Raw genomic sequence first — 27,756 nt, forward strand, 5'->3', positions numbered from 1 at the left:
AACATGTCTCAATTAAATCTTATAGCCATTTGGCTATAAGATAGAATTGAGATTCAGCTGAACATGACCTATCAGTCTTTTCAAGACTGTTGGCTCTATCTACCCCGCAAGGGATATAGACGTGATTATATGTATGTGTATGTATGTAAGAGATTAATATCCCCTCAGCCACGTTATTTAAAACCGCTTTCGCTTATACCGTTAATCCCTTTCCGAAGTCTTTTTGAAAAATGACGCGCCTTTTCATACGACTTAGTACTTTAGACCTTTACAATAAAGACTATTATCCTTTCATTTAAGATGATACAATTGTTGCACTCGCCACTGTGAGAACCACTGACAGACTTCAACTTTTTAACATGTTTAACTCGATTAAACGGTCAGCGAGTGATATTGGCCTATTAAATGGACATGTAGCAGTCTCCTTTTACGAAAATAATTAAATAAAACCATGTTGCAATAAAACTACGTTCGTTTTTGTTTCACAATACCAACGAAAGCCGCCGAAAAACAAAAGCGAAAGGTGCTGAAAAATCAATAAGGAGTACGCATTTAAAAAGGTTACATCTATGTACAGCTGGAAATAGTAAAAATACCGGATGTATTTTTAGTTATTTAAGATCAAAACTAAAAAAATGTGCAAACAAAACACATTCCCTTTTTTTTTAAGAAGGGGATAACCTTTTTACGTACTGCCTCCCGGGACTTCACCCTATCTCATGTCTATTTCTATTTCTAAACACATCCCTATCACCTACAGTGATAAATCTGACACAGTAAAGTTTATAGTTTCTTATAACAAACTTACAATCACGTTTTTATTCCTTACGGTGTAGACAGAGCTAACAGATAAGACTGATAGGCCACGGTAAGCTATATGTCTTAATAATGGACTTGAGATTCAAATAGATCCTTACTTGGACAAAGCTTCAAACACAGAAAAATAGGCGCGAATTTCTCACGATTCCCTCGGAAGCGACGCCGCAGGCAGAAGCTTGTATTTAATAACGCCAAGTTTATTGCCAGCATTACCATATTGTATTATATACAGTCGTGTTCTCGTCTTAGAACCCCCATTTAAATGTCATTAAAGTTTAACCCATCTTGGGGCGTGCTTGCTTGACTTGTAAGATCCATAGATAATCTGATAAGCTTAGAATATAAAGCCACATCCTTTCATTGCAAATTAAAATTTTCAAGCTTACGTATATAAATAAGATTATTTCTCTAAAGGAAGCACAATTCCAGGAAGAAGACTTGTATTGTCGTAATTACCTTGACTGGACTTCAAATCCAGTAATTGGAAACGTTTTATGAAACCTTATTTCCTAGTATATAATACAAAGTAACTGCAGCGGATAGCAGGGCGCGCGCAACACCATTTTTAACGCGTGAAAATCTGTAGCTGTTCCGCATTTTTATTATAACTTGAAACGGGACAGCGATAGTTGCATGCATGTGCTAAGCAACGAGAACTGGTAAGTAGGTACTTAGCTAAGTAACTAAGTTTAGGTAAACTTAAAGTTAATTCGAAATCAAGTTATTACATTTAAAAAATCCTTCTTTCGTACAACTTTTCGCACTTACTCATATTTTTGACAACAAGCAAAAAAAATATGCTTTAAATTAATCCTTTGTATTTTCAATAATTTAATAAATATAAATATATACGGGACAAATTACACAGATTGAGTTAGCCTCGAAGTAAGTTCGAGACTTGTGTCATGAGATACTAACTCAACCGTACTATATTTTATAATAAATACTTATATAGATAAACACAAAGACTCAGGCCAATAAGACAAAGTTGTTTTCTCATTATGCCCTGGCCGGAATTTAGTACCGGAGGAATATCACAGACAAGCGTACCTATATACATATATATAATTTATATGGTATTTTAGACGTAGTCTAAAATGATTTGGCGCATATCTTGTTTCTGTAGGAACGCATCCTAGACCGTTGTGGCTGGTCTAGAATATAATTTTAGAGGTCTAGATCTAAGATCGTCGCGTCGACGCAAAGCCTTACATACGACACTTGCCTTTTCCCTGTCAGTACAGAAACTTGTTTATATTTCTTGTAAAAATGTGGCTATTTGCATACTGCAGTAGACAACGCTATTTTAGGATTTCCTTTGATACTATCATGCTTAGAACGTATTCATACATACATATAGTCAGGTCTATATCCCTTACGGGGTGGATAGAGCCACCAGTCTCGAAAGGGCTAAAAACCTGTATCGATTGAGATTCAAATAGTGACAGTGTAATTTAGGGTTAAATTTATAAATGTGGTATAAAAGTGCACTGAGAGGAATTCCTGGAAATCCCGCGGGAAACGATATTAATGGGAATGTTCTCCATACACAGGCATAGTCAAGTACAATAAGAAGGGACTTTTGTTTATTTATTTATCTTATTTCTGAGTTTAAAGAACAATAAATATAGTTTTATATTACTGCTATGGTACTAAACCATATTGCAATAAAAACTTTAAAACTCATTTTACGAGGAATCGAAGAAACCGTACAACTTTGCGAGTAATAAATAATTTCTGGGAAAAACTGCAATAGACTTGAGGCACTAAGGGCCAGTTCACACCGAGACCAGACGCGATGCGACATTTTAAAATAGCGACAAAAATTACCTATTTATTTAAAACTACTCGTTACCCGCGAATTGTGTGTTGCAGTGTTGAACATTAAAATCTGCGAACCTTTTACAGTTTTTAACCATTTCAAAACGTCACCTACCATTTAAGAGTTAAACGAAGAATAAACAAAGTGTAGTGCAAATCACTACACTTTGTTTATTCTTCGTATCATTGAAAAAAAAATACCCTATGCTTAAACTTGGATTTGTAACTTTATGCATATTTACCAAATTTCATCAAATACGGACTAACGGTTTATCCCTCAAAGCGATATTCACAAACAGACAGATTTTCGCATACCTAATTATTATATTTGACGTATGGTTACTGGCTACGATTATGGCGCATATAAAATGGGTATCTTACTCTAGTCTCGATGTGAACAAACCCTTTGGGTCAAAGACATACGTACAGTTGTAGGTGACATTGCAACAAAAACTTATTTAATTAAAAGTATTTATATAAACTACGCAGAAAATTGTTGAGAGCCAAGTTTCAAAGAGGTTCTATTCACGTTCTCGCCACGTTTCAGTTAATGAAGAAAATTGTTTTTGATATAAATTGAAAATAAAACTGTTCTTCGTTTGCTTTGACACAAGATTTTTTTAATTGCTTGGATATCACATTTTTAGTTTAACAACAAAAGAAATACACAAATATGGCAATTAAAAAAAAAACTTGAAAATCAAACTTTATTCCAATTTCAAATTCCAGACATCAAAGTAATTTAAAAAAAAATTGCGTACAGCGTTCGAAATACAAATTCATTAGTTTCTACCAAACAATTGCTAATTAGAACAAACTGGTTGGCACAAATGTTTGCCGACAGAATTGTATCCAGAGACATAGATCAAGATAGATAGTTTTAAGATTTTTCTGCTTATACTTGAATTAACATGCTGAAATTAAGGAAAAAGCCACTCTATTTTGAACAACTTTAATTGTGTATTTTAACAATACAGTTTAATAAAGAATAATGACGATCATATCACACACAGTTCGAATACAACAGTTTTGGAAAGAAGTCCATACTGTTTTAGTAGCGGAAATAAAATTAATAGTATATATATGTATACATATACATATGTGTAGTATATAACAACTGCTTCTCCAATTTCAACGCAGATTGTAAAATTCAATTTCAAATTTGGAATAATTCTGAAACTTTATGTTTTTTTATTTTATTTTGTGTTGTTATAGTACGTTTTACTGTTATGGTGTAATAAAGTCTATCTATCTCAATTCCATCTTTCAGCCAGCTAATAGTAGTTCGAGTTTTGTTGCAGTGGTCTAGTCTATATTTGTGATTGTATCGTTGTTCAGCAAACAGCTGACTTTGTAATCCCGCGTTATTTGACGGCGGAGAGATGTTCACAATTTGTCAGCCATTGTTGGGGTCACAATCAAAGTGAGGCTTGTTCTCAACACGGTGCTATTTGATAAGTGTTATCATGTTGTTTCACTATTCACGATGGCCTTTCGAGCATGTCTAGAATACAGTTAATCTTCTTTAAATATAAAACAAGATATTAAGTCCAGACAATAATAAGCTACGATACCTAAGAGTGCTTTACTAAGCCCTTCTTATAGACATTGCATGTTATTTTTTTTTAATTTAAGTTACTTAATGCGTCATTGTAACACTCTATAAAACTTATGATTATTTACGAATATTTAATGATAACAAATCATAAATAAATGAAAACATATTTAATAATAAAACTAACGCATTGTTTAAAAAATTATGAATGTGGATGAAATTAAAAATAGTAAGCAGAAACTCTGGTAAGTGGAAAGATGAACTCTGTCTATCCCGCCGGAAAAGAGGCATTATTTATAATATCATTAAAAATATTTCAATGAACTACTATAAAATATTATCGATCAACTTCACGATTAAAATTCTCGTGAAATCGATTAATATCACGATATCATCGCGCTAGTAGCAAGAAATTAACTCGTTTTAGATCCGATTAATACCGCGATTATTATTAGATTCTCATCTTCGTAGAGTAGGCTTGTAATTTTATGAGTCGGCCATTTTAATAACTTTATCAAACATTTGGCACAAAAATTATGTAAAAAATAAATACATACATAATTATAACCACGTCTATATCACTTATATATTCGATATAATGTGTACAAAAACTTATTAGTAGAAATTCATTGAAATAGCTATTTCAAACTTTAGAGTTCAGAAGACTCAGACAAACGTATCTTGATCAAAACGGAGATGTCTTGGCGACAGGTCAGGTCAAATTTACCCGAAAACGACGAGCTTTTATGAAGATAGTTATGAATCGGTAAGTAACGAAAGAATGCGGCAATGTCGACTCTGCCAACCCCTTCGGGGAAAAAAGTGATTTTATACAAGTTTTTATTAATTCTATTTAAATAGTTTAGAGATTTTTTTATATTTAATTGATTTTGTGAAAATTTATAGAGCTAAGATTTTATTACAGAGCCCATAAAAGCTGAATAGAAAGTATTTTATGAAATAATTTTATTCTAAACAAAATAATCTACCTCATGCTGAGAGAATATTGAGGCGTTAAACATCTGAAACTTAATTTAGAATTTACAAAAAAAGTAAATATTATATTTAAAATTAAATAGTGGGACATTAAAAGTTCATAAAAAAGAACGCAATTTATTTAAGACTAGCTGTGCCTGCGACTTCGTCCGCGTGGAATAGTTATTTTGTGCATCTTTGAAGCCGTCAAGGATGCTCCTTCCACGATTTTTTTCACATTTTCCATTATTTCTTCGCTCCTAATAGTTTAATAGTTGCATCTAGACGTTATATAATGTAACGACCATTTATCGAGGAAGCCTAAAGCCGTCCTCGATAAATGTTCTATTCAATACAAAAATAATCTTTCAAATCGACCCAGTAGTTCTTGAGATTAGCACATTAAAAAAAAACAAACAAACTCTTCAGTTTTATAATATTATTATAGATAAATCTAAGTGCCTATTTAAACTAAAAAATATATTCTAATAGAATTATAACCAGAAATATGTACCTACAACTTACAAAAGAAAAAGAAATGAAAATAAAGTTGAAACGCCTGTGCAATACTGTCTTGCCGTCGCGTCGTCGGGTCTTCCCATACTCCCTTAGTGGAGTCGGAGTAGATTGGTCAGGGCTTTTGGCCCTCTTCAATGGCATCATCGCTGCCTACGACTGTAGGCAGGTCGATGGGACGGCCGTGACGGCCTGGGTCTTCACGTCTTCATACACTGGGAGTTCCCATCAGCGGCGGCGTCGTCACTGGTCGACGACGTCAGCCGCAAGGCAGCGAGTAGAGGGTTTCACCCGACGGCCCGGAGGGAGCGGAGTGCAGCGGCGCGATGCCTCGCAGGTGGCTGTGTGATGACGCGTCCGCCCTCTCGAATATCTAGGTTCTCCCACTTCAAGTCCCTGAGCATCGTCGAGTTCCTCACGTAGCGCGGGGCTCCGACGACTGCTCTGAGACTTTGGTTTCCTTGGGCTCTGAGTCTTCTCTTGTTGGTCTCAGAGCAGAATGCGTACCACGCCGGGGCCGCGAACGTGAGGCGGGATCTAACGTACGTTTGGTAGATCCCGAGCTTCGTCCTCAGGGGGAGGCTGGAAGAGAGAACTGCGTGAAGTCTCCCCCTGGCTGCCTTGGTCATGAAGCTTGCGCTCGCCTCCTGCCCCTTTTATACCCTGCCTCCGCTAGCCGCGTCGAGCGCGGCAACCGTTACGCAAAAATAATCCTTATAGCATGATTCAGTATTTACGCGCGATGGCTTGTTAGGGTATTTTATTTCATGTATAAGTTTGGTGTTTCTATACCGATTTCGATGATTCTTTTTTTACTGAATAGGTACTTATATTAATTTTTAAGAATTATGAATGAGTGTGAGTGTTATTGGTATTATAAACATCAGAGTAAAGAAATATAATCAGAAATCTCCGAACTGCTAAGCTATTAGGAATTACACGTGTTATTCTGAGTCAACCATAAAAGATAGACTTATGCTGTCTTGGAATATTTTTTTAATAATTTTATGTAGAATATTTCCGTTATACATGGTTTCGCTGTATCTTTAACCATTAAGGCTGCACACGCGACGGAAGCTTAAAAAATCAAGTAACTTCTCCCGTTTTCCCAACATTTCCTTTTACTGCTCTTCTCCTAGTGATTGTAGCGTAATGAAAAGTATACTATAACCTGCTCAGGAGTATGAAGAATAACTGTACCAAGATTCGTTAAAATCCGTCAAGTAGTTTTTGTTTCTATAAAGAACATACAGACAGACAGACAGACAGACAGACAGACAGACAAAAATTTTACTGATTGCATTTTTGGCATCACTATCGATCACTAATCACCCCCTGATAGTTATTTTGAAAATATATTCCATGTACAGAATTGACCTCTCTACAGATTTATTATAAGTATAGATAATAAAGGTGTTAGTACAATAAAAAAACATACGTAGACATTTTTCGTTTTAATGTTAACCTTAACGCTAAATTTTTAAATAAAATCTTAAACCAAACAGGAACACGCCCTTAAAAAAAACTAAAATCGTGCACTGCAGAGCAAGAGCCAAGTCCATGGTAATTATACTTTGATTTATGAGTTAAAGACTACCATTAGGCCCAAATAGCAGGTGCGGTAACATGTTAATTTTGCAAGAAATTAGCAAACTTGCATCTTGTTCAAATGTAACACAAAAAGGTAAAAATCAGTGAGATTTACGATTTAAAAAAGCATTCCGCGGTATAAAAAATTGATGTTTAACGATTCGTGCTTTTAAAAAGTTTTTTCACAATATATGGTAAATTAAAATGTGTTTCTTTTTCTTAATATTTTTTTTTATAGTATTTGCTCCGGAAAAACATCTTTTCCATTCATCAAAAATTCTAAAATATTGCAACCAATTAATACAGATAGTATGCCAAATTAAAAGCCACGATCCATTACGGGTTAGGTTTCTTTGTGATTTCTTCGAAATAAGCCCGGACTGTACGGACGAAATAATCAAGAGTAACGTAGGCACCTTTTTCGTAACTTCCCACGGAAGCAAACCTCAGCGTGAAACTTAGTTTAATACAAATAAAAACGCTAAATTCAAAAAGCTTTAAAGGCATCTGCTATTCAGTTCGCATTTCAAAAACCGTCGAGAAATCTCCAGTGTTATTTATGGGTGTTTTCACTTCAAACTCACTTCACTCGCGAGATCTCGTCCGATTCAATGCATATGGCCAGAATTTCCATTCCACGTTCATTATTCCCCCAGTATTCTGCTCGGGCGGTTAAAATAAAACAGCCTTCGTTATTCACACGTACACATCAATGAGATTGCACGATCTATTCAAATATACTTATTCTTAAGGGGTGTTTATGAAGCAAAAATCGTTGATCTAGAGGTCGTCATATAAAACAGTAAAAATGCTATATAGAAGGAATTTGGAAATACAAGAACGTCGGTGTTCGAATTGGTAAGGTGCCCGGTTAATATGTGTAATGCTCAGAAAGGCACAGGTTCGAATCTCACCTCGGTTATGTACCAATGACTGTTTTCGAAATTAAGTATAAATGTTCATTTTAAATACTAACCGTGGAGGGAAAACTACGTAAGGAAATCTGCACATTCAGGTAATTGGATGTGTAACCATGATCAATCCAATACGATTTAAGTTTACCTGCAAAGGTCGTCAGATGCGAGTCCCTTCCTGTGAAAAGGTCAAAGGCATACCCCGGATTCCTCTTCAAAGTAGTGTATACAACTGGTATGTAGTATGCAACTGGGACTAAAGTCAGCAGGAAGAAGAGTATTTGGAACTACAGGAATCACGTGTCATCATTGCAACGTTATGAATGTAGATGGAGTAAAAAAGTATGCAAAAATAGTTGCATATGTGCAAATATGTAGTGTCTGCAAATAAAAAAAATTACAGAGAAAGGGATGAATGGAGGACGCTCCACTTAACTACTGCTGCAGTGTAGTTTGTTCCGCCGCTTCTTCTACACATGAGCTTTGAAAGCGGTAGTAATTATTTAAGTGATGTGACGTCAATAAGTGATACCTGGTATCCAATTTTGAAAATCAATCTTTTTTTATTCTAAAGGTAAAAGTGTATGATACGCAATGTGACCACAACCTTACAAAACGCACCTTGCTGAATGCACCAACTGGATTTGCAATTTACAAGGATGCTCTTATACGCTCACTTATAAAACTGGTCGAGTCAATTTGTCAATGTGAGTTTTTGCTATAGGCTTGAATTAATGAACGGCCATTCCACATAGGTGGCACCGAGTAATAATGCCTAAAAAGTAACGGTGTATGTAAAGAATTTCTCAAGGATGGGAATTTGTTATGGTAGGTAACGTAGATTACAAAAAATAAGTGATGTTAAGGTGAACTTCTACGCATAGAATTTTGATATATATGCTGGTTTTTTAGATCAGACTTTTAGAAACTAATTTTAGTGCCGTGTGGTTTTCGGCACTTAAGAATCAGCCTACTCCATATCTTTCCCACTGATGTCGTAAATTGCGACTAAGGGAAAGGCTAATAAACTTGGGATTCTTGTAGGCGATGGCCTAGCAACCTGTCACTATTTCAATCTCCATTCCATCATCATTTCAGACTTTTCGAGACTGCTGGCTCTGTCTACCCCGCAAGGGATATATACGTGATAATATGTTATGTTTATTTAAAAGATACTAATAGAAAAGGGCTCGCTAATAATATAAAGACGGAAAAACGCGTCCGCTCAAACCTTTTCGCTTTTCATAGCACTTTCTCGGGAACTAGTTTCCTCGTAAGTACTATGAGTGTGCCATATAAGCAATACTGGGCTTACTAATATGTTACTTAGTCTTAGTGCCTTACCAGACAAGCTTATTTAGCGCAGACGACGGCCGATTTATTTATACCTTTTACGGAACGGTGCGACTTAAAGGCAACAGGTATAGACCCGAGACACTTCATAGAATTACCGTAATTTAGATGTATGGCATTCACATATATATATATGTCAATATTAACATTTGATGGAATGTGATCCGATTTATAATATAGTATAATCACGTCTGTATCCCTTGAGGGGTAAGATAGAGTCAACCATCTTGAAACGACTGTGCGACGTCGTGCCGCTTGGGTCTCCCCTGCGCCACACATCGCAGCCCTGGAGCCCTATAAAAACGCGCGAGATCGTGCCTATAGCTAAACCCATGCTCTCTTCCTCTTGTAAAACTAGTCCATATAAAGTTTGTCTTTATTCTACCAATTTTTAAATTATCTTATTATTATCTTTCTTTATTTTCTTTATTAGTGTCGTGTGGTTTCCGGCACAATTGGAAAAGAAAGAGTAGGACCACTCAATCTCTTTCCCATGGATGTCGTAAAAGGCGACTAAGGGGTAGGCTTATAAACTTGGGATTCTTCTTTTAGGCGATGGGCTAGCAACCCGTCACTATTTGAATATCAATTCTATCATTAAGCCAAATAGCTGAACGTGGTCTATCAGTCTTTACAAGACTGTTGGTTTTGTATACCCCGCAAGGGATAAAGACGTGATTATATGTATGTATGTGTCTCTCTAACGATGTTTTGTCTCGCCGTAAGAGCATCGGTTCGCAATCAAATGTACGTACGTAGTTGAGAAAAAAATCATGGCCATAATAAGTAACTTAGATTAAATTCCTTGGTCGTGAGAAAAAATGCACTTTAGCATAAAATGAGCCTGGATCCAGCATTTACATTAGACCGTACCAGTAGAACTTGTCTTGTATTAATAGCTGATAAACTTGACACTGATGTGGGAAAGAGATAGCTGCTAACTTTAGATTGCCTACCCATGAACGTTGCTATTTATATGTATATTCTTATTAATTATGATAGCTCTCTCAAGTATAGATCACTTTTAATAATAAGATGCTGACTAAAATAATGATGGCTCATATATTTTTATGGGACTTTTTATTAAAGTTATTTGAACAATTCTTTATTAGCTTTAAAATTCCTCTTTTTGTTTGTATTTATCCAATTAAAAAAAAAGTATCTATTCTACAGTTTCAACTCTGATTTTGTGACGAAACCTTTAAATGTTTCTATATATTATCTAAATTTTTAAAACAAAAAGGTAATTCACTTATAATCAATGCACAGTCGAAACCAGGATAATGAGATTTTCGTAATTTCGAAATTTATACCTTATTTGGGTGAAAATCGGAAGTAGATTTTGACTGCCAAACCTTGATGATACATTTACACGTATTACCTGTAAAAATATTATTCAACTGCTAAAAGAAGAGCCCTTTACTAAACATACATACATAAAAGAAGGCCTCTTTCCCGGAGGGGTAGGCAGAGACTACCTCTTTCCACTTGCCACAATCTTTTACAAGCTCGGCGGTTTCGGGTACTCTTGACCTGACCCTTTACCAGGCCATCCTTAATTTGATCAAGATACGTTCGCCTAGATCTTCCGACTCCGACCTTTCCCTACACACTCTCCTTGTACATCTGCATAGTCAACCTGCTTTCATTCATTCTCTCCACATGACCAAACCATCTTAACATACCCTTTACTTAACAAACAAACGAATCAAAAAACTAAAAATAACTGTTTATTTATTTACACTCATTGTCGCTCGAACAGGTGTGTGCAAATTAAATGCAAATTTCGCTTGTAACTTCTCGCTTATTTCTCAAAAGATAAATGCATCCTGCATAAAACCTGCATACAATGTATTTACTAACTAATAACTTCGACTTAGGTTTCTGACTTGTTCCCTTTAATACCAGTACTTCATGGCAAGTGGAAAAATGTTGTCTCTGCCTACCCCTCCGGGAAACAGGCATTATTTAATGTATGTATGTATGTCATACTACTGTCTATGTAAATAGGTTACGATATCCGTCAGCAAATGTCGCTTCGGTAAAAAGCTGACACGAGCTATATACTCCAGAGTGGTGATCTCATGATGTAATCAGGACTAATGCCATATGTCTTTCTCTTCTTTGTCGTTTTGCTCTTGACATTTGGTTGTGGTGACAATGAGGCCGACGCAACGGCAAACTTCCGTCTAACTTCTTTATTAAATTTCCTTTGATCATAATTTACAAACCTTCTTTTCGTGTAGTGGGATAAGAATCGGGGACAATGGAAATAAACCTTCGGCTTGTGTTGCTTAGATCGCAATAGTAGATTGTTAGGACGTGGACATATTACTGGATTTATGGAATTAGTGTTGATAAGGATGGTTTAGTAAAGAAAATACTGGCTAGATATATTTTGTTGAAATAAAAAAAATACTTTCGATTTTTCAATGACATTCAGGCAACTGGATGAGTAGCCATGATCGATCCAACACGGGTAAGATTAATCTGCAAAGGTTGCGGAAGTCAGATTGAAAACCAGACGCACCAAACCAGGATCCATGGTCAAAGGCCTACCCCGGGCTCCTCTCCAGAGTTATGAGGATGCAACCCGGACTAAAGCCTAGAAGAAGAAGGACTGTAAGCTTAACACATTTAATTCCTAGCCATTAATTAATCCCTTCGATGACTTTGTTGACTATCAATAGTCACTCAATGGCGAATCTTTTGATTTCATTGCCAATGCCGTTCCCTTTCACAACACCACCAAGATTGTAACCATTAATTTCACAATAAAATACTGGTTTTCATATTTCCTTACAACTTCAAACAAATCTACGCAAAAGTAAATTCCAAGGGAACACAAAAAGTCTTTTTTGGACCGTAAATTAATCACGAATCGTTCGGACGAATTATGAGAAAGTTCACAATCGCCAACCGACGAATTTTATATTAGCGTAACCAAATAATTTTGGGTCTAAATCTGACTGGAATAAATGTGGGCGTAATTAGGGTTTTGAGTAGAGTCAAATATATATTTTCAAGGGGTTTTTTTTTATAATCCTACCAGTCGTTCGCCGGGAACGTAAACTTCGCGAACAATTTTATTTTTTTAAAAATCGTGAATATCTCAATAACGATTGAACCGATTATGATGCTTTACGAAATTGAAAATTCAATTAACAGATTGTACACACCTTTTAAATTTCATCAAAATCAGACTCGCGGTTCGAAAGTTACAAACATATGTACATACAAAAATGCATTGTCGCCCTAAATTTATACTATTTTAAGTTATATAGCTCACACAATGTAATAACATATTAAGTTAAAATTTATAGAGGCGGAAGAAGTCACGAAGAAGTAAGCCAAAAACTAGTTATGTTTAAAATAAACACAAGTAAAAAAAGTTATATCAAAATAACAATCACCGTTATATTGATTCCTGTAATTCATTTTTAATTTACGAGCGCAAAACCACAAAGTAAAGAGAAACTCTTTGTTTTTTTTTTACGGTATTTTTACGCAGTCCATAAATTTAGTTTCATAGCATTCTCTGTCTAACTTACAAGCCCAATTTGATAGGCAGTAAATCTGGGCGGGTGTTCCTAACGCCATTTCGGGTCTCGAAATAATTTGAACAAACCAGTGGAATTGTACGAAAAGGCTTTTGACAAGGGATTGTATATATTACTGAATGTAATTTGCCTGGAGGTGCTGTGTGGTTCCCGGCACTAATAAAAAAAAATATTAGGACCACTCCATCTCTGTCACATGGATGGCGTAAAAGTCAACTAAGGGATAGGCTTATAAACTTGGGATTCTTCTCTTAAGCGAACCTTAATTCTATCATTAAACCATAAAGCTGAACGTAGCCTATCTGTCTTTCAAGACTGCCGGCTTTGTCACCCCGCAAGGGATGTAGACGTAATTATATAAATGAAAAGATAATTTAGCTGGATAGCTTTCTTCTTAGTTATTATGTGTTGTTGGTAGTCTAGGGACGTCTAGGTGTAAGTGTGTTTACATATGTCACATATGTGTTAAATACAATTATTATTCACAATATCTTATGGAGTAAAAAGAGCCTGCAGAAACAAGACTCGAACATTTTTAGCTGGATGGCAATCAGTAGTAAGGAACCAGTCTCGAGTTGAAATCCTCTTAACCAGGCACGTATTCATCCATCGCGTGAGTGAACAACCGTCATAAACAGGTAAAGCGTACCTTTCTAGGCTGCGCATGCGTCATCGGCGGCGGGGCGATCAGTCTTAATGGCGTCGGGGCTGGTGGCAGAGCGGCCAGCAGGGGCGGCACCAGCGGCACCACCCCGCCCATTGGCAGGGCCACTGCGAACTTCTGGACCCCCATTGATCCCATGGAGCCCATTGTCCCCATGGCCCAGGGCACGAACCAGCCCCCACCAGCCTGCATCGCCCCCCCTCCGGTACCTCCGTACCACGCCAGCTTGATCAGCTGAAGTTCCACATTCACACAATTTCACTATCGGGCCATTTGCACTGACACTGTACCTGTGGACAAAGAAGTGAGCTATTAGATTTTTGGACCCTGGCCTTAATGCTAAGTGCCTATCTATATAACCTAGTAGTAACTTAAATGAGAAATCATTATTTTCGTAGTTTAATTTTTAACCGATTTTTTTCGACTAGCTTGTCGAAAAAAATCGGTTATGAATGCGGATGAAGCGAAAGAAGTGTGCAGGAATCGTGGCAAGTGGAATGATGTGGTCTCTGCCTTCCCCTCCGGGAAAGAGGCGTGATTTATGTATGTATGCATGTGTACGAACTTTTTATTTTTTCACTCTTCCATCATAGTGCAAACAACTAGAATTTTGCATAAGTATTTACCAAAATAATTTTTTTAATGTATTTTTCCAGAAAAAGAACGTACCTATCAAGATTGTTTACTTTTTAAATACCTATATACTTGTTTTTTCGAAGTTTTGTGCAACTAAACGTCTGCCTGAATCAAGAGTTCATAGTAAACGCAATTTGTTTCTTTTATAACTATGTACTTACTATTTTCTTGTTACTGTGTAAATTTATATGCAATAAAGATATTACAAACAAACAAACTGTATGGAATTTAAAATTGTGTAAGTATTATCGATTTTCCTATCTCTATGTCATAATTGATTTGACCACGTATACGCATCAAATTATGGGTAGTGTCAGGAAGGTCAGTGTGAGAATATATCATAAGTTTCTGTATTGATTTACAGAATTACACTTAGGAATTAAGTTGGCCACGAGAATTACACAAAAATTCAAATCTTGTTTCGAAATTCAAAGTTTTAGGTTATCACAAAGAGAAAATGGTTTGAAAACTTCATTAACAGGTTAGTTAAGACTAAGTTAATTAATTTGGAAACTCGGTGGGAGCTCGGTGGTATTGGTCAGTAATATTTATTTGATTTAACCACGACAAAAATATTGTTTTAATTAGCGCAACACTACTCGTAAACTTATTAACCACATAACAATAAAAATTAACTCACGTTATAATTCACTTATACCAAACACCTGTTGCATATAAATTATCAACTCTTTAACTCACTGTTACAACGCTAATAAAACAAATAGGTACGCGCAATGAAAAAATAACGCAATAAAAGAATAAAACTGAACACTAAGGATGGGCGAATGAAACTCGCGAGGCGGATTATAATATCGATAAAATCGTTATCGACAATCGGGAGACGTGCGTCCGTTAACTCGTTCAGATCGAGACTATAAGTGAATCGTTTGTCGGCTCAGGGTTTACATGGCTTCCACGTTAGTTCCGATTTAGCACCTGTTTGCTATATCATGAAAAATGTATTCTCACTTCATGAGTACACATTATATTGATGATGTATTTTGTGTTAATATAAAATTATCAAGATTTATATCATTGTATTATGGCATCGTAATTTGTGTTTGCCTCTCATTTTGCTACCTTTTTGGCAAAAACAGTTTTACCAGTTATGCGTTAAGGTTATGTTTAAAATCTGGTAATCCCGCTGATTTCGACATTTTTTTTACAGTGGCATGTGAGTTTATTGATAGATATTTTTTTTTGTGTAGGAATGTCTTATTTACAACATAAAGACTTCACCATTATGTTGAAAAGATATAAAATTTATATTAGATTAATGTTCCAACCCTAACGTATTTTATAAGAAAACAACCCATAAAAGACGGATGTGAATAGTAATAGAAGCCAGTGAAAAATAAAAAATTTTTTTTGTTACAAAAATATATTACTAAAATTTACCTCTTGGACATAGTAGTTCATATCTTTAATGGAACTAAATCGAAAAGTAAATGAAAATCCTTAAATAAGAGAGGGGAGTATTCTTTGACTGTGAAAAAATATAACATTCTCAAGTCGTTATGAAATCCCAAAAAAAAATTCAGCATTAAAACTCTTTATGAAGCTTGCAGTTTTTCACAAATGCTTTCAAACCGCTCCAGGCAGGCAGCATGAACTGTCACAATCGCTCACGATTCCAGTAATCGATTCACCAATCACGTTTCCTGTAAAACGCGCTCAAAAGCGAGGATTCACTTTCAAGAAAATCGGGACCAATATCCGCCCACGTTTGACTACTGACGTTTGCCTCATTTGTTATAGGAACATAGACGTGAGAAATTTTAGACAAGTAACAGATGGAAACTCGAAGAATTTTCTATGTCTACATTTTATAAATAAATATTTTATATCACATCCTGTGCATTTCCAAATAGTCCAGTTTTATGACGTGAGAAAAAAAAGATTAAAATAAAAAGAAATCATTTGATGACTATATATAGGAATATAATCAAATAATTTATTTGATACAGTAAAGATACATGATCTTAACTGTCTTATAATGTGCATTTTTTTATTTCCTTTAATAGCAAAAAATACATATGAAACAGCTGAACGTTGCTTTTCAGTCTCTGCGACACTGTTGGCTCTGTCTACCTCGTAAGTGATAAAAACGTGATTATATGTATCGTCTGTACGTAAATAATTCAGACAACCTGTCAATCCAATAACAAAAATAAAAAATTTGAATACGCATCTGAATAAGCAACTTTTAGTTGATTACCAAACGTTCAACCGTGCCGAACTGTCATCGATGTACAAAGCTACGTTGTAAATATCAATCTGTTCATCTATAAACGTCAATTCCCCAAGAGCTGTCTACCGGAGTTGGATCTCCTTGAATAGATCAAAGAGCTCTCGGTTTACTGGAGCAGAAAACTGAAAGAAAACACTGGATGATATTATGTTGGGCATGTCTCGGCTAGCGTGAAATTGAATGTGCCCCGGCCGACTCTAATTAGCTATAGAGGAACAATATATTGGACTCGTGTCCGGTTTAGACGCGTGTTTTTTTTTTGCTGACGCTATTCTCGCGAGATTGATGGAGTGACAGAGGATGTTTGCGTAACACACGGTAGACTCTATGATGTTTTGTCAGAAATGTTTCACAGCAAATAGCAAATAAAAAATCATATACCTACATGAAATGTTTTAATCGGGATTTCTTTAGAACAGTCAAAACTATTTAGATTCTAAGCTGTCAAGTTATGAAAAGTCAAATTATTATTTTGACAGCTGTCACATTTTTAATCTATTTGTGTCAGTTCACAATTGACAGTGGGTAGAAGATAACAATGTACGAAGAATTAAACCAACTTCTCAAACTTACGGCGCATCAATTGAGATTCATTTAAATATCATAAATCGATAGCAAAATCGAACGATCGATAAAATTTTAATGATCGGAATGATACTGAGCTGAATGTAGAATAATACTATTATTCTACATTCAGCTCAGATTCAATGACGACAGGTTGCTAGCCCATCGCCTAAAAGAAGAATCCCAAGTCTATAAACCTATAAATTTAACGTTCGTTCTAATCTTACTCCACAGTATGAACTGTCAATCTATCATTTATTTTCTTACAATGTATCACATCAAATTAATTTAAACATACATACATACATATAATCACGTCTATATCCCTTGCGGGGTAGACAGAGCCAACAGTCCTGAGCGGACTGATAGGCCACGTTCAGCTATTTGGCTTTAAGATAGAATTGAGATTCGAATAGTGACAAGTTGCTAGCCTATCGCCTAAAAAAAGAATCTCACTTAGTCGCCTTTTACGACATCCATGGGAAAGAGATGGAGTGGTCCTATTCTTTTTTGTATTGGTGCCGGAAACCACACGGCACTTATCATATATATTAATTTAAAACTGAGCTGAAAAAAGCTTTTTTCAATAAATAGAAACGACAAGCCGTCAGTTAAACCCACGTAGCATATCTGACGCGATCCCAAATATCAACATAACTGATTCTCTTTGTTTCAAAACTTGGACGACGCTCAAAACTCTATCCCGAATTCCCGACGCGAAGTTTGGGATCTTCAGAAATAATACAGTTACGTAAAATGTTAGAGGATGATAAATCGAATGGACCGCTGCATGCGATGAAACTGTGCACTTCATTCTAGATGCATACATACATATAAACTCCGTTGCGGCGTAGATACAGCCAACAGTCATGAAAAAACTGATAGGCCACGTTCAGCTGTTTGGCTTAATGATAGAATTGGGATTCAAATAGTGACAGGTTGCTAGCACATCGGCATGTATGTTGATTTAATTATGTTTCATCTTAAAGAGCCTTACGTACAAGTTACGCGAGCATATGTTAGTACAAACAAAATAAAACAATAACAATATGCATCTAGAATAATAATAAAAAACTATAAAAGAGCAATTAAAAAGACAAAATATTTCCCTTGAATTTCGTAAAAGGTGACTAAGGAAACGGCTTATACTAAAACTTGGCATTCTTCTTGTAGGCGATGAGCTAGCAACCTGTCACTATTTGAATATCAAATACAGCTGAACGTGGGCATTTAGTCTGTTCAAGATTGTCGGCTCTGTCTATGCCACGAGGGATATATGTGTAACTATAGGTATGTACCTATGTACTGAAATATCTCCACAGACAAACTGTCGTCGCAAATGTATTATATGTGCACATTGCGCAACCAAATACTTCGGTAATCGCCATCAAAGCGTGGGCGTACATGTATCTGGTATATTGAAAATACTTCAGTGCACATTTCATTGTCAAACTCTACTTTTTTAAACCCACGGTATGAAAATGAGACGTTACAGTTTGACGTGGGTGTGTATGCGGCATTATCTTAATCTTTTAGCTGCAACAAGCCAAATTAATGGACTGATTGTAATTTTAAAAAGAAAGAAAAATAAATTTGTTTCTTTTGTTTTAGCTATTCGTAAAATTTTCAAAATGAACACATACTTCGTTATGTCCATCGTTCGCCAGTTAGTCATAAGCATTTTATTTGACACATAATGTATTAGTACTTATCTATATAATATAAAAGAATTGCGAAAGTTTGTCTATCTGTTACGCTAACAAGGCTAAATCGTTTTTTTTTCTGGAAATTTCCGCAAAACCCCCGGAAAATGCAAGGCTATAATAATGTATAAAATAAAATCATAACATTTCATTAATTTCCAATAAGCGAAAAATAAACATAATTAACAAAATTGACGAACGAACATCAAACAGCAGCGGGATAATAAAGAAATTCCCTTTAAAATTGTTTACGAGCTTCGATAATAAAATATTACATGAAAGCAACTTTATTTCTTCATTAAACTTAACGTCTGGTTTGAATATTAACGTCGAATGACTAAGTTAATACGAAATTTAGTAAAAACAATATTTTTAATTTAGTCAACTTTAAAACATATAAATGAACATATTAAATATTAAAAAATATGAAGTCTCTGCCTACCACTCTAGGAAAAAGGCGTGATTTTATGTACGTATGTAAATTTAGTTAATTCCCAAAAGAGTTTTCAACTAAGCATAAATCTAGCTTTTGGTGACAAAATATCTTTTGTAAGACATTTAATGCAAAAAAGAATTGAATTATTCTGTAGCCTCTACGACAAAGTTTTTGCAACCTGGAACATATTAATCGTAAAATCCATTCTCATCCACAATTTCCATCCCTCTATTTCCATACTAATAATATAAATGCGAAAATTTTTCGTGTCTATTCGTATCTTAGTCCGTTTGTTAAGCTTTAACGCCTAAATCGATTATTCACGGATTTAATTTAATTACTCGTATCTAACAGCAAATAAACACGATTTCTTTCTGGAAATGTCTACGAACGCGAAGCCACCGACTCAATCTAGTAAAGAATTAAACAACCTACCTACTTTGGGCAGGCAATGACAAATAGAGATCTGACCTATATAAAAAACTGAAATAACCCGATGCAAAATTGGAAAAATATATCCGTATTTCGGGCAGAATCGGGAAACCTTCGATCGGCCCCTATCGTGGTTATTCAAATGGGCACCTAATCAAATTCGGTAAAGCGTTCCGGATGAAATACAGATTCGGTCAAGCGTGAATCGTGAGCGCGCACCGTGCGATTCCGATGCAAAGGGATTTCGGTAGAACGTTATTTTTTTTTTTAATCTGGCGTGGAATAGTGAATTTTTTAACTCTTTTCATTTTAACAGTTTTTATGTAATTAAGTGGGAATTCCCGGGAATTAAGGAAAGATTCTATATGGAGAGTCTTCTTCAGTACACTTACCAAGGGTCCCAAAGAGATTTTGTTGGGAGTCGAGAAATGGTGTGCGGTTCAGGTACATAACCATCTTAAGTAGAAACATAGGTTGGTTGGTAGAATGTTACCCACTTAATTAATTTCTTAAATCGCCTTCCATACATAAAACCTTTAAAGGGTTATATTTGGTTTTACCGGAAAAGCCGTCTGGATTTTACAAAACAACTTTACGAGTTAAGATACACAAATATAAAACTTTAAGTGCTTAACAGATTCCTTGAAGCGTAAACCGAGCTTGCATAATAATGACATACTAATGAGTCATAAAGAGTTAACAATACGCTTTGTGGTAAAAGGGCAGGGCGATGTAAACAAAAAAGAAAAAAAACCGGCCGTAGATTATGTCGATTGACTATGGACAGTACAATAGACAAATTATTCGATGATGTGAACGATATTTATAGATACGATAAAGATGTGAAGATGACACGGAAATATATTGTCGGTGTAAAAAATGTTCTCTCTAATCCTAAGTTTTATTTCTGTGAATTATCAGTTGTATATCAGTTTTAAAAAGAAAATAAATAATCTCTTACAATTAACCCTTATATTAAAGAGAGATAGTTTGTAACGTTGTTTGTTTGTTAGAATTAATCTTTGAAAATAGTGAAATAATCATGAAAATTATTATATCTACCGTTAAAAGTTATATTAACTGTGGGTGTGATAGGCTAGGTTTCTACTTGAGACGAACCCATGACGGGCCGTTAGTTATATCAAAAAAGGCTTATAAACTTGGGATCCTCTTTTAGGCGACAGGCTAGCGACCTGTTACTATTTGAATCTCACTTCTACTCGTATCATTAAGCCAAACAGCTGAACCTGGCCTATCAGTTTTTTTTAACACTTTTGCCTTGTCTTCCCCGCAAGGGCTATAGACGTGATTATATGTAAGTATGTGTCAAAAATATGTGATTATAAGACCAAACGTTGGCATAGATCATGTTGATATTATTTCTTTTAACTTTTATCTAAAAACATTGAACCTTAAAAACGAATTCCGGTCACAGTTCACAATACAAATTGTTAGGCAATTAACAACAATATAAAATTTTATTCGGTCATTCGGCTCGCGAGGCCAGGGCTGTACCGAATAAAAACAAAAAAAAAAATGACAGCCCACACACTGGTAAAAATCGATGCGAGATATTAACGCAACGATATTGCATTCTGTCGATTGTTTGAGCCATTTGTAACGTGTCTTTGGTGTTATTTTTTTCTTACTTCTCTTTGGTAAGTAATATAGACTTGAAAAAATGTATTTCGAAAACATTTTAATGGCGCGAAATGAACATTTTTCACGCCGAACTGAATCAAGTTCTTATTCGATTCGACGAAGCCTGTTTTGCAAAGCAGCAGGACACAAAACAAACAGGCGAACAAAAAAAACGAAAGTTAAGAAAACAATTTACATCACTCCTTACATTTGTTTGGAAGACGCAGCCCTGAATACAAAAAGAGGGATGTGACCAATTAAACAACCGGTTTCAATATGATACCGAAACCGAACGTATTGAAACGATACCTTTGATCGTTATTACTCGTTTTTGTTCAATTTCTGATGCCTTCAAACTGATAATTGACAAGTCAATGAACTTGCATCGACGCATTATGCATTGACATAAAAATGTAATAAAAATGAATTTTGGGGAACACCCGTTAATCTTAAATGAAATTAAAAAGAACTTCTTAATATACATACATACAAAATACATAGTCACGTCTACATCCCTTGCGAGGTAGACATAGTCAATAGTCTTGAAAAGTCTAAATGGCCAACTTAAGCTGAATATCTAATTGATAAAATTTAAATTAATTATGGTGACACTTCCAAATATATACCTTACCTAAAAAAAATCTTGGTACGTATATTACATAATTTATCTTAGTACCACTCGTACGTAAAGTTTGATAAAATAAGTTACATACTATGGATGTATACATATACATGTTTCAGAATAAAAAAAAGAAAACGCAAAAGTCATATTAATTTTTAAATTTTATAAGGTATTCAAGACGTTTTTAGATTAACAAGCCCTTAATCAACAGGTTATCACAAAGGAAGGAGATAATAACGCATACGCATGTTACATTCTCTAACGAAACACACGAGCCCCACATGCCACCAATAATGGCTATTAATAAATAATCATTCCCATTCATTGCCGCTTATTAAGCAGAGTGCGTTGACCTTTAAAGAAATAGACAGGGCAGATTATATGAAAGGACTGGAGATTTTGGAGATGAACTAAAATCGTGGATATCTACATATGTATATTGACTACTTTGAACACTTTTTATATTTGACATAATTCAAATAATAAAATAATTAAAAAGATTGTCAAAAAAAAATATTTTTTACATAAACGTTTTTGGTCTCTATTAGTCGGTGGTTTTGATGGATCACCGTGAAGAAATGTATCTATTTGCTGTTGCAAATTAAACAATCTACACTTAGCCATAGTTTTGTACTAAAATTGCATAAATGCAAAAAACTTTTATTTTATAAATTTTGACAAATAATTAAAAAATTTCTTTTTTATGTCACTGGGAGCAAGTTTCACGATAATAATAATAATATTTTTGAGATTTATTTTATAAGTTGGTTAAAAGCCTTAGACAGGTAGTCTTTACCTTTCAGTCTTTTGAGGACTCTGGGCTCTGTCTACCCTGCAGGGGATACAGACGTGATTATATGTTATGTAAGTTATTTTATTTACCAATGAGAGGTCGGACTTGAAATTCTTTGTAGATTGTCTAATTTTCATCGTAGTCTATGGGAGTTTCATGTCAAAGGATTGTGAAGCGAGGATCGAATCGATCAGATCAGTATCGATTCGATTAGGATATTGGACCTATTGTAAGAACTCCATTGTAGTTTTGACGCTGTATGACTGGCTTTGTCTAATCGATATGGTCAAATTGGTTGAAGTAATTGGTTGATAAAACTACAGGTATTATGATTCAATTAGTTCTGGTTTAAAAAAGAAGATTCAAGGTTTCTGAGGGAAGTGTGGGGAGAATCTCTAAATGGCAAAAAATTAGCAAAGTAAAAAACCGGGAAGAATAGACCCGTTATAAATTTAAAGTATTTTTATACGAAATTATTTAATTCAAATAAAAATACCTACTAATAAAAATATTTTTTAACCTATTTTAATGAATCCATATGTTCAAAGCTAATGACAAAGTTTATAATATCAATTACATACCATAATCATTTGTACGGATCATTATTTTGAGTTCAACAAAAGGAAGAAGAGACGAACATGAACAATAAAAAATATCAACAACAAAAAAAAAAACAAAAGACACCAATTTAAAATAGGTTATAGAACTCCTAATAGAGACGGAACTTCATAATCCAAATCGTAAATGGGCGAGGCAATACAATCGAAAGTATCGATTCGGAATCGAATAGATGGCCGGTAAATAGGACATCAATAGCGATTACCCGAGCGGAATTTATAGCTCAAACCCTCCCACGGCTCGACAATGACCACGTTGTAATTAAAAGGGTTAAAGGCGTTTCGTGCGTCAACGGTTTCGTTGTAACGTTTATAATAAAATAAAATATGTGTGAAGCAACAAGTTAGAATTTCGCCGCGTTTCGATAAAGCATGACAGCATATTGCATCACGCCTCTGTCTCGGAGGGGTAGGCAGAGACTACATCTTTCCACTTGCCACGATCTCTGCATACTTCCTTCGGGTACTCTTGACCCTTTGCCAAGTCGTCCTTAATTTGATCAAGATACGTTCCTATACATTTCCTTCAATCACATATATTTATCATTACAAGCAGTCGCGTCGCCATAGTGTATTCTAACAGACCTTTAACAAGGAAGTTTCCGATTTCAACAAGATACGAGCTTTTAGGTCTTTCTATCATGGCTTTATAATCAGATGTTGACTTCAAAGTTCGTGGTATATTGTAGATGGCAGAAATATGATCACTAAACTAATCAGTTACTTACAAATATTAAGGATTAAGTAAACGAACTAATTATACAGGAAGGAGATCAATATAATAATCATGATTCAATGTTAGTACTTATTCGATAAGTGGTTACATAATAACACTCCATTTTTACATCGACGGTTCCAAATAACGCCTCCAGCCGAGAAGATATAACTTAATTTAAAATACGTGAGAATGGTACTCGATAGATAGAATCGTTTTGGAATTCCCTAATTATTTAAATTAAAACCTGTTAAAATGGTACGCCCACTTCACTAGCAACGGTCTTGAACACAGAGTAAGCATACGATTTTCATATTAGAGTGCACATTGTTTATTTAATTCAAAATAGCCTTTCAGACATAATGTGAGTTCCTAAAACAACCAGTTCCCAAAAAGACCACATACCAGAATGACCACTTCCCAAAGCGACCACTAATCAAGGGTAAAAATTAAACAAATGCAAACTATAAATACTTTTCATACTTATATAAAAAAAAATTGTATCTTATTTGTAACGAATAAATCGAAAAATTACTAGATGAATTTTAATAATATTTGGCACAGGAGCTGAAAAAACCTTCACGATTTTTTGCTGAAAATTCTAAATACTTATTCTACAGAATTTGGCTAATTTGAAATGTTGAATTATACATCAATGCTATTGATTATTAAAATAACTGATCTAAGTAGATTTAATTATTTTTTACAACGAGTCTACACATAATTATTAGTTTCTTCCGATTCGTAAATCGAGCTAGTACTCTGTATATAATAGGCGCTCTATGGTCTCGAGTGTTGATACTTCGAAGTTACAATGGCAATTGAGACGCAATATTTTTAATTCGTTCGTTGGTTTACTCTCCTCCATAAAATTGGCTAACTTTCTAAATGCTGAAGCTTTTTCAATGAGAATTACCTTTTGTTTTCTATTGTAATTCTGTTCTATAACTTTTTCTTAGTACTTGTAAGTTTGAAATTTGTATTAACGGATTTGGATTATTCTTTGAACATACAATCTATTCAAAGAAATATTGACTTAAGTATGTCACTTATTACACATTAATAAACTTTTTTTTTGTGTATTAATAACACGAAAATACTAAAAGATATAAACTACAGAACTTCAGACCAACCGAATAATTTAAACCAACTGACTGTAATAAAATTCTAAAAGATAAATAAGTACAATAAATTTCTATCATTATAAACAATATATTGTGTTTGCTTCCAAAAAATTCGCTAACAGATCCCATTATTCATTCGTATTGAAAAAAAAAAAGATTGCAAAACACAGTATTTGCAAATTACGGGGTAGGACCTTTCGCTGCTAAGTTATTTGTAATGCAACAAATCACAATAAGCCCCTCACTGGAGCGGCTGGAGCGAAATAAATTGCGGTTTGACATTAACGTTTTCGGCCAGGTCGGTTACACACGCGGCATTTTATTGGAATTCTTACAAATCAATATTAAACTGTTTAATTTTGTTTAGATATTAAGGAGTAAGAAAAAGAGTGAGCTGTTAATTTTTATAATCCTCGTCGTTACCTTTTCCCACTTTCTACGTGGGGCACAGTATGTTAGTTTTTTCGACTTCTGTCAATTGCCATCTCACTGGTCACTCCCTTTCTACTCATATTATCTTTTACGCCGTCCGTCCATCGCTTCTTCGGTCTTCCTCTATTTCTAAAACTCTTTAAAATATTTAATTATTAATAATATTTGTATTGAAATAATACATTTAACACTTTTCACCTTTTTTTAAATGTGCATTCGACTACGGCTTAGATTTAAGACCTAAATTAGTAAATTGACGCCCGATTAAAATGCTGTAGTGCAGTTTGTTTCGCCATACCTTATAAATCAAACGCGTGAGCAGGGATCGTGGCAAGTCAAAAGATGTGGTCTCTGCCTACCCCTCCGGGAAAGAAGCGTGATTAATGAATGTATGTATGTATCAGACAAGCTGACTCAAAAACCGACAACGTTCAAATAACAAATTCGTAATATTTTTTCTATCTTAATCTGACTTGAAGCACTCAAAAAAACTTGCCGTAGGTACTTTCAGCTAATGTATACAAGCCTTAACTGAAGAAACTTTCGTGGCAACACTAATGGTATTCTGATTAGATGAACATAAATTGTGGCCCGCTTTGATGGAACATGTTGGTTTTTGCAATTCCCTTTTTTTTACAGCGAAAGGGTCCACCCCGAAATAAAAAGGCCGATACTCGGTTTTTATTTTTGATCGCGTTGAATATGCAATGATTTGTTTTCGGTAAACATTTTTATAGTGTATTTTTTCTAAGTGAATTCTCTTTCGTCTTTTGTTTTTGAACATTTGTGACTATTTGTATAGACAGAGCCAACAGTATTGAAAAAACTGATGGGCCACATTCAGCTGTTTGGCTTAATGATAGAATTGAGATTCAAATAGTGACAGGTGCTAGCCGAAAAGAAGAATCCCAAGTTAATAAACCTGTCCCTTAGTCGCCTTTTATGACATCCATGGAGTGGTCCTATTCTTTTTTTTTATCGGAACCGGGACACACAGTAGGTACAATGAAATTTGCTTGAAATGCTACTTTTTATATATTTTGAAATAAAGGTTCTACGAGTTCTTATAAAGTAAAGCAAAGACAGCAGCGATGTTAAGGTGTGTTTATGATCAAAGTTTCGATGTAATCTGTTCATAGTTTTTGTATTTAAATATATATCATAATAAATAAAGATAAAAATTTACCAGCAGGAACATTATCTTGTTGTAAAAAAGTAATAAAATATAATCATTATCAAATGCACAAATTAAAGAATTCAATTTCGATCAACTTATCTATATTTTTAATTTAAAACTTACCATTCAATTTATAAAGTCGTTTATCGATTAATAATACTTATCCAAGATAAAGTGCGTTATAAAAATTAACAGCGTGCAATAAATTAGCAAATGATAACTTAGCGTTTAGATATGGAATCGAAACATCAAACAAAATGGCGGCCGTTGATATCACAAGCGATTCAGTTGGTAAATATTGAGATGGTAGTGTCACCAAAACATACACACATCGTACTCTATTGATGATGTAAGAAGCGATTGTATAATGACAATAGGAATGATGATTGAAATAATTATGTAATTCTAGAATAAATCATAATTTTTTTTAAATTTTTTATGCCACTTTAATCATTATGTCATCCATATAAACGTGACCTTCAAGTTTTGTGACTACTGGCTTTGCCTTCTTCGTAAGGACTAAGTGAAATGTGTGTGTGTGTGTGAAAAGCAAAAATTATAATTAAAAAAAAATAATAAAATATATATTAAATGTAGTTTTTTTGATCCCTCCTAATGTAAGATACATTAGGAGGGATCAAAAAAACTACATTTATCTCTCTTAGTTTTAGGTGTTCACATACGGCCACAATGCTTCAGGGCCTGGGGTCCAATATAAAATCTTTATCTCTCATCGTAACGTTCACAGCGAGAGAATGTGACGTGTTCAGTCAATAGCAGATAAGAGTCTACATCGCGCAAGGAAAGATTCATGAATTGTCAAGACTTAACATCGTTTGGGCCGCG

General features: G+C 34.7%; 1 protein-coding gene across 3 annotated transcripts in view; it reads right to left on the reverse strand.

The window, feature by feature from the left end:
- The window catches only part of LOC106142970 (pseudouridylate synthase RPUSD2), a 332,895-nt gene that overhangs the window by 58,311 nt on the left and 246,828 nt on the right, over positions 1 to 27,756 (reverse strand). The window contains exons 1-2 of one of the 3 annotated variants that reach the window (XM_060945912.1): positions 15,044 to 15,281; positions 13,753 to 14,057 (exon numbers count right to left, since the gene is read on the reverse strand). The exons of 1 other annotated variant lie outside the window; for it this stretch is intronic. In XM_060945912.1, coding sequence (XP_060801895.1) covers positions 13,753 to 13,959 — 207 coding nt within the window. In that variant the 5' untranslated portion in view covers positions 13,960 to 14,057; positions 15,044 to 15,281. Of the gene's footprint in view, positions 1 to 13,752; positions 14,058 to 15,043; positions 15,282 to 27,756 lie in introns of those variants that run through there. One more of the 3 variants, XM_013344931.2, reaches the window with a different exon arrangement.

This window comes from Amyelois transitella, chromosome 2 (assembly GCF_032362555.1).
Source record: "Amyelois transitella isolate CPQ chromosome 2, ilAmyTran1.1, whole genome shotgun sequence".
Classification (NCBI taxonomy): Eukaryota; Metazoa; Arthropoda; class Insecta; order Lepidoptera; family Pyralidae; genus Amyelois; species Amyelois transitella.